This window comes from Mustela erminea, chromosome 12, assembly GCF_009829155.1.
Source record: "Mustela erminea isolate mMusErm1 chromosome 12, mMusErm1.Pri, whole genome shotgun sequence".
NCBI classification, from domain to species: Eukaryota; Metazoa; Chordata; class Mammalia; order Carnivora; family Mustelidae; genus Mustela; species Mustela erminea.
In genome coordinates this window covers 9,752,261-9,764,280 of record NC_045625.1, presented here as the reverse complement: position 1 = coordinate 9,764,280, position 12,020 = coordinate 9,752,261, and the positions used below count along the sequence as shown (strand labels likewise).

The 12,020-nt window shown below is 43.1% G+C and overlaps 1 protein-coding gene across 1 annotated transcript in view; it reads right to left on the bottom strand.

Moving 5' to 3' along the window:
- PPP6C (protein phosphatase 6 catalytic subunit) overlaps nucleotides 1–6,556 on the bottom strand; it is a 38,566-nt gene extending 32,010 nt beyond the window's left edge. Inside the window, exon 1 of the mRNA XM_032306671.1 lies at nucleotides 6,277–6,556. Within this exon, the coding sequence (XP_032162562.1) occupies nucleotides 6,277–6,351 (75 nt within the window). The 5' untranslated portion in view covers nucleotides 6,352–6,556. The remainder of the gene's footprint in view (nucleotides 1–6,276) is intronic.
- Between the last annotated feature and the right edge of the window lie 5,464 nt (nucleotides 6,557–12,020).

Sequence of the window (12,020 nt, the reverse complement as noted above, 5' to 3'; positions counted from 1 at the left end):
TCCTCCTTGCTGAAATCGTCCCAGTTCCAGTTAGATGCTGCTTTGAATACGTTCCCCAATATCCTGAAGAGCCCTCTATTATAGCACCTAACATACCACGCAACAATCATTTGTTTACCTCTCTATCTCCTTTACTGTATTGAGAGCCCCTCATAGGGAAGTATCGGATTCTATCTCTAGCACCCACAGGGAACAGTACTTGACACAAGGAGACATCTGAAAAATGTCTGTTGTAGAACAGTATACAATGAGATTCAACAAACCTTAACTGTTTGTCTATCACCTACAAGACAGTGTTCTAAGACTATGGAGAACACAAAAATAAACAAATATGATCCTGGCCTTCTAGAAGCTTGTAATCTAATGTGGATACAGACATATTTGCTATCATACAACAGAGAAGGGTAAAATGGAGCAATAAGGTAAATGGAGTTATGGGACAAAGGTCAGTATAGGGGGAAAAAAAAGTGGGAATTTTTTTTTTTTTTTTTTAAGTAGGCTCCAAGCCTAGCATGGAGCCCAACCTGGGGCTTGAACTCACCACGCTGAGATCAAGACCTGAGCTGAGATCAAGAGTTGGATGTTTAGGGGTGCCCAGGTGGCTCAGTGGGTTAAAGCCTCTGCCTTCGGCTCAGGTCATGACCCCAGAGTCCTGGGATTGAGCCCCATGTCAGGCTCTCTGCTCCATGGGGAGTCTGCTTCCTCCTTTCTCTCTGCCTGCTCTCTGCCTACTTGTGATCTCTGCCTGTCAAATAAATAAATAAAATATTTTTTTAAAAAAGAGTCGGATGTGTAACCAACTGAACCACCTAGATGCCCCAAAAGTGGAAATTTTTAATAGCAAATAATGCAGGTATATACTCCCACTGAGTCACTGTGGCAAAACCCACATAAACCTCAAGACCTGCATTGCATTTGTTCTGCCTTACAAAAGTATTGTGTAAATAACAGTATGGACTTGAAGGTACTCCGAAAACTCTAAACAGCTAAGTACATTCTAATCATTGCTAATAATTCTGACTGGGGAATCCAGAAGCCCTGCATGGAGAAAGTGGCATCTGAGGCATAAGTCTAAAGGGACACTGAGGGTACTGTATAGAGAAAACAGAAATGGTAGTTACAGACATAAATCTTGGACCCAGACTACCTAGGTTTGAATCCCAGCTTCTTCACTTACTAACTGTATAACTATAGAAAGATACTTATAATCCGTCTGTGCTTCAGTTACTTATCTATAAAATGGGGCAAATATTAGTACCCAACTCACAGAGTACTAAATGATTTACAATTTGTGTTATGTAAGTATTTAAAAAAAAAAAAAACTAGGTGATAGGGGCACCTGGGTGGCTCAGTGGGTTGGGCCGCTGCCTTCGGCTCAGGTCATGGTCTCAGGGTCCTGGGATCCAGTCCCGCATCGGGCTCTCTGCTCAGCGGGGAGCCTGCTTCCTCCTCTCTCTCTCTCTCTGCCTGCTTCTCTGCCTACTTGTGATCTCTGTCTGTCAAATAAAATAAATAAAATCTTAAAAAAAAAAAAAAACTAGGTGATAGAAACAGACTGAGCAGAAACAAACACAGAGAAAAGCACAGGGAGTGTTGTCAGAAGGGAACCGTCCAATGTACTTAGAATGGAAGGTAAAAAGAAAAGTCATGAGTGGAAGATATGCCTAGAAAAGCAAGCTATTTGTCATCCTTCAAAAAAAAAAAAAAAAAAACAACCAGCTAATAACTTTATCAGACAGAGTCTGCACAAGAAGTTTTCCAACTTAATTCATTGGTTAGGTGCACGACCTCAGGCAGATCATACACTCCAAGAAGCTCAGTATACCCTCAATAAAGTAAGAAGGGCATGGAACTAGAAGAACTCTGATTCTCTCTTAACTCTGAAATTCTAGAAAGGGACTAGTGAGTTGTTAAAGATGTGCACCTTCCAACAAAACACCTACAGCCACATGTAACTGCTGAGCCCCTGAAATATGGCTAGTCCAAACTGGGATGTGTCATAAATGTAAAATATACACATTTCACACAGTACCCAAAAAAAGGGAAAAATATTACATTAATAATTTTATATTGATACAAGTTGCAATTGGGTTAAATAAAATATTACTAAATTAATTTCAACTGTTCTATTCTATTTTTTAAAAATGTGGCCATTGAAGGTTCATGTTTCTGAGCACTTTTTTTCTACCAGACAGCACTGTTGTAGACTATTTCGTAAGACATAGAGGAATGTGATTCTGTTGCCTGAAAGACAAACAAAATGCAAGGTTTTATCAGAAAGGGTCCTGAAAACACTGACGACACTCTTCTAGCCTATACAATGCCACAGTATGTCCCTTACTGTCACATTGTCTTCAGTTTTCCCTAGGGTACCTGAAAAAGATATAACAAAAAAACAAACAATCTGGGTAAACAGAATGATCAATGCAACAAGCACTACTAAGGTGAGTGACTAGACTAAAGGATTCCAAGTCTGGAAGGATAAAGACTACTATGTATGATGAGGATCTATAAAATCAGACAGAGTCTGGGAGGATGTATAAAAGGCTATTCACTAAATCTCAGGAAAAAAGCAAAGGAGAATTTTTTGAAGCTTTATGGAGGCATTTCAAGCAAGATGCAACTTTGCTGTGCAAGTAGCCTTATATGAAGAACCCAGAAATGGCTCAGACTAAACATAAAAGTGAGTTCCAAAAAGATTACATAAACTATTAATTCATAAAAGTGGTTATTATGGAATTGCACAATTCCTTGTGCAATTTCTTTACCTACATGTCACCTTTAAGAACTTTCCAAGAAAAAAAAAAAAAGAACTGTCCAAGAGATTGAACAATCCCCAAGTTATAGAACCCTTCCCCCACTGAAATTCTTAAGTATTCAATACACCTGCCTTTTATCATTCATTCTTCACTTCGCCAGATAAGGAATTTCTATCACCTATGATCTTTATTGTGGATGAGAACCACGGAGCTCATTTTTAAGAAAGGTTATGTTTTGGCCCACTCACTTTCATATATTTCATCTTTATTCCTACCAAACATTTATGCAGATTCAATCCAGTACTAATGATCTGACCACTTCCAATTTAGATATAGAGAAATCAAAATTAGATGTAGAACACCCTATGCACTCATATTACTTAGTACCTCCAACTTCTACTCCAATTAAAAACACAGGTATATTGCTATCATCTTTTCTACCAGAACAAATCTTTTCCATAATGACCATTAAGGGGCTCCAATGAATTTTCTTCCTCTAATCTTTTATTTTGGCTCTAAAATATTCAGAAAAGGTGCTCCTGGAATACTTTCTTGGCTTGTCTAATTTTAGTTTCTATTTTATGCCAAGAAGTAGAAACAAAATTAAATTTCTTTAAAAATACACCAGACATGAAGAGCACAACTAAATTCATCTGATAAAACCATTTCCAAGACAAAGAAAAGCTTCTACTTAAAGAGGAAAAATCAGAATTGCTTTTTGCCCACTACCTGTCCAGAAGACTGGGAAAAAAAAAAAAAAAAAAAGGTTTATTAAGAAACAGATATAGGTGGGGGGCGCCTGGGTGGCTCAGTGGGTTAAAGCCTCTGCCTTCGGCTCAGGTCATGATCCCAGGGTCCTGGGATCGAGTCCCGCATCGGGCTTTCTGCTCAGCAGGGAGCCTGCTTCCCTCTCTCTCTGCCTGCCTCTCTGCCTACTTGTGATCTCTGCCTGTCAAATAAATAAACAAAACTCTTAAAAAAAAGAAACAAACAAACAAACAAACAAACAGATATAGGGGGCGCCTGGGTGGCTCAGTGGGTTAAAGCCTCTGCCTTCAGCTCGGGTCATGATCCCAGAGTCCTGGGATCAAGCCCCACGACAGGTTCCCTGCTTAACGGGGAGCCTGCTTCTCCCTCTCCCACTCCCCCTGCTTGTGTTCCCTCTCTCACGGTCTCTCTCTGTCAAATAAATAAATGAAATCTTTGGAAAAACAAAACAAAACAGATCTCCAACAACGGAATACTATGCAGCCATCAAAAATCAACTATTGCCATTTGCAACAATGGGGATGAACTAGAGGGTATTATGCTAAGCAAAATAAGTCAATCAGAGAAAGACAACTACCATATGATCTCTCTGATGAGAAGAATTTGAGAGGCAGGATGGGGGGCTCATGGGGGGCACGAAGGGAAAAAATGAAACTAGATGGCACTGGGGAGGGAGACAAACTAAGGGTTGGGAGGGTGGAACAGGGTGGCTGGTTATGGACATTGGGGAGGGTATGTGCTATGGTGAGTGCTGTGAATTATGTAAGACTGATGATTCACAGACCTGTACCCCTGAACCAAATAATACATTATATGTTAATAAAAATAAATAAATGCTTATTTAGGGGGGAAAAAAAAGAAACAGATATACACTACATACAGCCCAACAGTGTTGCAAAGGGAAATGAAATGGTTTAATACCTCTATTTCCTTAAGGTGGGAAGAAAATCCAATGTTTATCAAACTAAGAGGTCTAAAGAAAATCCAATCCAACTGATTATCTTCCAAATCATATAACCAATCTCAAGTTAATATCAAGACACACTATAATAATAAGCAACATTTTATTCATTAACACAAAGCTCAAGACAGCTTTACTTGTGCTAAAAAACAAAGTTTCACATCAAATCACTGATATGAGAAAATCAACTTGATCTATTGAACAATGCCACCAAGAGACATCTGGTTAGTTTTCCATGAATTAGGTCCCAATGTTCGCTGTATCCTCGGTGCATATAAACAAAACTAATGTCAGAAGGACTCAGATGGGCATAAATAAAAGCTACACTGCTAGTATTGGCTTTGTCCTCATTTTAATCAAAGTATCTTATTAAAAAGAGGAAAACGTGCAAGAATGACTCCCCTACCATACAGCATATATAATTAACATCTAAGTACAATTAAGTTACATCCATAAGAGCTGGTGTGACCTTAGACATTTTGCATACTTGTTGACTGATGTTAAATATCAACTTCCTGTACAAACAGAGCAAAAGAAAAAAAAAACAGTAATCCCTTCCTTGAAAAAGAATTTACAAAAATAAATTGCTTTCCATCCACAGACTAGAGGGAAAAAAATATCAACAGCTTACCCACTTACCACACAGTAAATCAAAGTTAACTGAACAAGTAAAACAGGCACTAGCACTGACCGCTGAACACTGTCAGACACCTAAACGTTGTGCATGAAAACACTTCTCAGAAAAGCAACGTACCAAAATCTTACATTCCTTCTCTCTTACATTCATTCCTCTACCCCCACATGCTAGGTAATAGCAAGGAACAATTCATCTCCTTTGGGAAACCAAGAAAGGAAATCTTCAGTTAAGGACTTAAGAGGGGTGCATGGGTGGCTCAGTTGGTTAAGCGACGGCCTTCGGCTCAGGTCATGATCCTAGAGTCCCTGCTTGGCGCGTAGCCTGCTACTCCCTCTGACCCTTCCCCCTCGTGCTTTCTCTTTCATTCTCTCTCAAATAAAATAAATAATATCTTTGAAAAATAAAATAAAATAAAAGAAGGGATTACGAGGAAACAACTTAAGAGGCATAAAGTTTTTGTATTGAGGGCCTACGACTTTATCCACTGACATTAGCTCAACAACGCACTGGAAAATGGGTTCCTATCTGAATTAACAGAACTAAACCAACGCTCGCAACAAGCGACTGGGACGAGGGGTACGGAAAGAGGGACGACCTGACGTTCTCTGACATCCCTACCAGACCGCTCTGGCCCACCGTCTTCCCTTTCCGCAGGGACCTAAACGCAGCCGGGCCGCGTTCCGGGAGCTGGCGGCATCTCCTGTCAGACGCCGGCCACCCCGCGCGCTCCTGTCACCACCTCTGGGGGATGACCCCACTCCGAGGGCACTGTCCGCTGGGCCTCGGTCGGCCTCCAGGAGACCTGGGTCGGGGTGAGCGGAGAGGAGTCCTCCACGCAAAGCTGTCAGGGCTTAGAGCCTGGGGTCGCCCGAAGGCCAGGAGGGGCAACCCTGGGACAGAGGCCGCGACATCCCTCGGGATCCCCACGGAGGGAACCGGGACAGCATTCGGGGGACTCGGGCTCCTCCCGCTCTCCGCGTGACGCCAGGTCGAACCGGGTCGCTTCGCCCCGCGTTAGGCCCACCGCCAGGACCGGACGGGGCGGGATGCTGGCGGGGGTCCCGCGGAGAGAGGAAGGGCGGGCCGGCGGGCGCCCCACTGCCGGAAGGGGCGAGCCCCGCAAGCAGCGCTCCCGCCCCGGCCGGGCTCACCTTCAGGTCGTTCTCCGGTAGGTACTTGCACAGCCGCGCTATCTCCACATACTTGTCCAAGTCTAGGGGCGCCATTTTAGAAATAACAAGCCCCGACGGCGTCGGCGGCAGCAGCGGCGGCTCTAGTAGCGGCGGCGGCGGCAGCGGCGGAGGCCGAAGCCGGAACTCTTCCTACGTCACGTCCGGCCCGTGAGAGGCGTCTGCGCAGCGGCGTAAAATTTGAGCCGATTCTCCCCGCTGACTCCGCACGCCCCACGCTCTCTCCAGCCGAACCAGGCTGCGGGTCCCTGGAGGCACCCCGGGTCCAGACGGTGAATCCGGCTGGGACCCGTAGTTTTCTGCCGCGGGGAGTACTGGGATTTGTAGTTTGCAGTTGTGGCCAGTTAGCCCCACTTTTTTTCCCCTTCCCTTCCTTTATACTTTAACTTCAGTGGGTCCACCGAGGCTTTTCTGATTAAAAAAAAAAAGAGATGACCCTTGCCATTCCTTAGTTTCTCACTTAGACGCTTTTAAGCATCCTCTCACCAGACTTCTTCAGTTAAAAATTGGGTAAGCCTGGGCGTAGTTAACCTATTTGTACCTTTGAAAGTCCTTGTGAAAACCTTGCCTAAACCTGTAGCAGAGACATGGGGATACCAGTCTTGCAGCCCTGGAGGGGAGGGAAACACTCATTACGGGCTTCTTGGGCTAAATGCTATATAAATGCTGTTTTTCCGTTTAATCCTCATAACAATTAATAGGAAAGCAAGGTTCAGAGAGGTTAAGTAACTTGACCCATAACTCACAGGGACTAGGCAGGGGAACAGAGACCCGAACATAGGTCTACCTGGTTTAAATATGCTTCGGTGTGAGTCTCATGAGCGCAGGGAGTCTCTTGTTCTACCGTCAGTGAAGAAAAACAAAAACAAACAAACAAACAAAAAACAGAAAAACAGGACTTGGCACTAAGTATAACTTCAACAGTAGTTCTTTTAGCAGCTATTTATTGAACACCAATTATATGCCAGGTACAGCTGTAGGCACTTAGGATATTTAGAAAGAAAAATAACCAAAGATCTCTATCCTCAATCTGTAACTACATTCTAGAAGAGGAGGCAGAACATAAAATAATAACTGTATAGCATATTAGGAAGTGATAAGTGCTAGAGAGAAGGAAGAAAGACCACAGGGTAAGGGAGATGGCGTGATGCATTTCTAAGAACCAATAAAGAGATACGGGAGATAGCCATTCAGATGCTTGAGGGCAATCAGAAGGAAGAGGCTAACACAAGAGGCCCGGAGAGCAGAGGAGTAACATGCAAAACTCATTTTAAAACTCATTTTAAAACTCATTAGATCTCTCTGTATTAGGACGGCTGCAGATGAGAGACCAGTTAGGAGACTTGAATAATCCAGTAGTAGCAAGTGCACAGTAATATTTGTTGTTCAAATGGCCCTGGCCTGCATCCTCTTACTTTAAAGTGTATTTTGTCGGGGTAGGGGGGAGTTGGGGGGGGTTGGCTAGCTCAGTCAGTGGAACATGGGACTCTTGATCTCAGGGTTGTGAGTTCAAGCCCCATATTGGGTGTGGAGATTACTTTAAAATAAAATCTTTAAATAATAAACAAATGAATAATATAGAAATAAATGATAGTAAATAATAAATAATGAACAAATAATAAATGAATAATAAATAAATAAATAAAATATTTAAAATCTCAATCTCACGACCCTGAGATCACAACCACGGCAGAAATCAAGAGTCAGACTCACAGCTGACTGAGCCACCCAAGCACCTCCAAAATTAATTTTTTTTTTATTTTATTTGAAGATTTTTTAAATTTTTTTAAAGATTTTTATTTATTTATTTAACAGAGAGAGAGACCAAGGAGGGGGAGCTGCAGAGGAAGAGGGAGAAGCAGGCTCCCCACCGAGTAGGGAGCCTCATACGGAGCTTGATCCCAAGGTCCTGTGATCATGACCTGACTTGAAGGCAGACACCCAATTGACTGAGCCACCCAGATTTTATTTTATTTTAAATTTTATTCATTTATTTGACAGAGAGAGGCAGCAAGAGAGGGAACACAAGCAGAAAGACTGAGAGAGGGAGAAGCAGGCTTCCCACTGAGTAGGGAGCCAATGCAGGGCTCCATCCCAGGACCCCGGGATCATGACCTGAACCAAAGGCAGATGCTTAATGACTGAGCCACCCAGGTGCCCCTGAAGATTTTATTTTTAAGTCATCTCTACACCCGCCATTGGGCTTGAACCCACAACCCAAAGATCGAGAGTCAAATGCTCTATAGACTGAGCCAGTCAGGCACGCCTAAAATTAATTTTTAAAAGTTTTCCGCAGAATTAATGACATCCACAGCACATATTTCTTCATTTATTCAACAAATATTTATATAGCACTTACAACATGAATGAGACAGATATGATCCTTGACCTCATGGAGCTTACAGTCTGACAAACAGAATAAATATAAATGAGCAAATCCTAATTGCAAAGTGTGATTCATGCCTAAAAGGGAAAGAAGGGTACTGTAAGAAAAATGGAGTGGAAGAGGCCTACTTTAGGTTGGCAATATAGTAGAGAGAGAATATAAAGTGTATTACCAGCTGGCCAGAGTTCAATTCCAGGCTCTATTACTCATAGTGTGACTTTGGCAAAGTTATTTATCCTTTCTGTACTCTAGTTTTCTCAGCTTCTACATGGAGATAATAACTGTCATCATATTGTATGCAGAAGATAAGAATAACACCTTATAGGCTTGTACTAAGGTTTAGTACAGTTAGTGGTATATAGAAAGGGCTTAATGATATTACGTACAGAGTGAGTGCAACATGAATGTTAGCTCTTAGTATTATGTGGATAGGAAAGGCCTTTCTGAAGAGGTAACATTTAAGATTTTAAGAGGGAAAAAGTGTAAGGATAACATGTCCAGAATTTCTTTTTTTTTTTTTTTTAAGATTTTATTTATTTATTTGACAGGCAGCGATCACAAGTGGGCAGAGAGGCAGGAAGAGAGAGAGGAGGAAGCAGGCTCCCTGCTGAGCAGAGAGTCTGATGCGGGGCTCGATCCCAGGACCCTGGGATCATGATGGAGCTGAAGGCAGAGGCTTTAACCCACTGAGCCACCCAGGCACCCCGACATGTCCAGAATTTCTTGGAGAAAGAATTCCAAATGAGGAAAAGATGCTATTGTTTTTGACTTTTTAAAATTATTTATACCGTCCTCTTCAGAAAGCTGGCAATTCACTTTTTAGCTTTGAACCTCAGTAAGTGGAAATTAATCCTACTTAAGATACCTTCTCAGAACTGGGAAGTAAGGCCAGTAAGGAGATGGACATGACCATTCTTTACAAATTATAATATGGGTTGAAAGGGAGATGACATCAGCAACATTGCTTTCCTTGCTGATAAGTCAGTGAACAGGTAGCTAATGAAAGTGGATGGTATCACAGGTGACAGTTCTCACATTACCAAATCATGTGGTAAACTCCCTCCTGTAGCCCCACCCCATTCAGTAAACCTCACTCTTGATATACACAGCAGAGAGAAATAAGGGAAGCATCCTTCAGAGTGTTGGGTGATCTCTTAGAAGAGGTGATAGACACATTGGTCATTTATTTTGGAAAATGTACAGAACTTGCTCACTGGAATGTATTCTTAGTTTTCCTTTGGCAAAGGAGGAAATCTAGGCTCCTGGTTCTGCCATTTATGTAGGCTAATCAGTTTAAATTCTCTGGGCCTCCATTTCCATTTTAAAAACAGATCTCAAAAGTTCCTTCCAGCAATTTCTGAATGTGATTTCTAGTATAAAGCGTAGGTCTCACAAAGAAAAGTGGTCGCTACTTTGCCCACAAACCTTCTCCGGTTTTTCTTATGCGCAACTCCAGTTTGGCACCCTGAAATGGAGCTAGCCAAAAGACACATGATGCATCAGAGCATTCTGCAGCTCTGAGCAAAAATCTCCATCTAGACGTTCATGAACATGTGGCAGAGCCAATCTAGTCCTCGTTTTCTTTCCTTTAGGAGAGCAAAATTACTGAATTACTGACTACTCTTTTTTTGTTTGTTTAAGATTTTATTTATTTGAGAGAGAGGGACAAAGATAACAAGAGGGAGCACAAGTGGGGAGAAGAGGGAGAAGCAGGCTCCCTGCTGAGAAGGGATCCTGACACAATGGTCCCTCTCAAGACCCCGGGATCATGTCCTGAGCCGAAGGCAGATGTTTAATGGACTGAGCCACCCAGTTGCCCCCAGAATTACTGAATATTCCTAAAAATCCTCTGTGGCAGACAGCAATGGAGATTTTTCCATTAATAAGGGAACTCACGAAGACTTCCAGTGTTTGAATCAGGATATTTGAGCTGTGAGAAGAGCAGCAGACCTCAAATTCCACTTTGTGAATAAATTCCTGTTATAATTTCAAGAATTGGTATTCGAGATATTACCATCCCCATTTTAGAGATGAGGAAACTGGGGCTCAGAGAAGTTAGTGGACTTGCCAAATGTCAGGGTCACACGGTAAGTGCTGGAGCCTGGATTTGAACCCAAGCATGTCAGTCTAGTTCCCACTAGGGTACCATAGCTCTACTCTTGAAGAGCTCCTGTGGTCTCTTTCCTTAGCTTTTCTTCTATTTCCTAGAACACAGCAACTGGTTTCAGTCTTCCTAAATGATTTTGGGGCTCCTGGAACATAGACATAGGTGAGCCATGGCTCCATTTTTCGGGAAAGCTGCAGGGGAACTATGTTATGGAGACCAGAGGTAAAGCAAATGAGCAGACAGGACTGGTGTCTAAACTTCATTTATAGCTAAGAATAGCATTACAGTGGCTCAGTGGGTTAAAGCCTCTGCCTTTGGCTCAGGTCATGATCCCAGGGTCCTGGGATTGAGCCCCACTTGGGGCTCTCTGCTCAGGGGGGAGCCTGCTTCCCCTTCTCTCTGTCTCTGCCTGCCTCTCTGCCTACTTGTGATCTCTGTCAAGTAAATAAATAAAATCTTAAAAAAAAATAAAAGGCATTACATTCTACAGAAGACCAACTCTGTGCCGGCAACTGGGCACTGAGCCCTTTGTATTCATTAGCTCATGTATTCTGCCGCATAACCTTGTGACAGAAATCTTAATAGCTCCATTTTCCCAGATGGGTGGCACTGAGGCCCAGAGAAAAGTAACTTCCCCAAGAATACTCTCATTGATGAACTTTGTATTCCTTGCACTTTTTGCACATGTACCTATTTACTTGTTTTTCTGTCTCTCTGTCAGTTTGTAAACTCCAGGAGTCCAGAGGCCACATTTGGTTCGGCATAGTGCCTGCCTTAGTCACTAACGCTAATTATGGAGTCGGCTGTTTAAGGCACCAAAGGTTGAAGTGGCCTAAGGACCACGCAGGGAGATTTCACACCTAGAAAAGCATCTTTAACTCTCCCTTTCAAAACCGTTTCCAGCAGCCGCTGTAACTTAAAACATCCTAGCCCTGCTGTCAAAGGAATTTGGGTCGTCCAAGTGCATGCCCAGCCCCCCACCCCCCGCAGTTCGCTTGTAAATCGTTTCCAAGTAGCCCTGGCTTATTTACACTGCCGGGGAGGAACGGCCTCAGGGACGGCCAGCCAGTTCATTTCCCGAGACTCGCTCGGCCTGGTCGACACTCGGGGAGCGCGAGGAGGAGCTCTCCTGGTACGGTTCACAAGGACGCGCCCTGGAGGCCAGGTCCTGGGAGCGGAGAGCTGGAGAGCGGTTGGCCGCTGGGCTCTTCC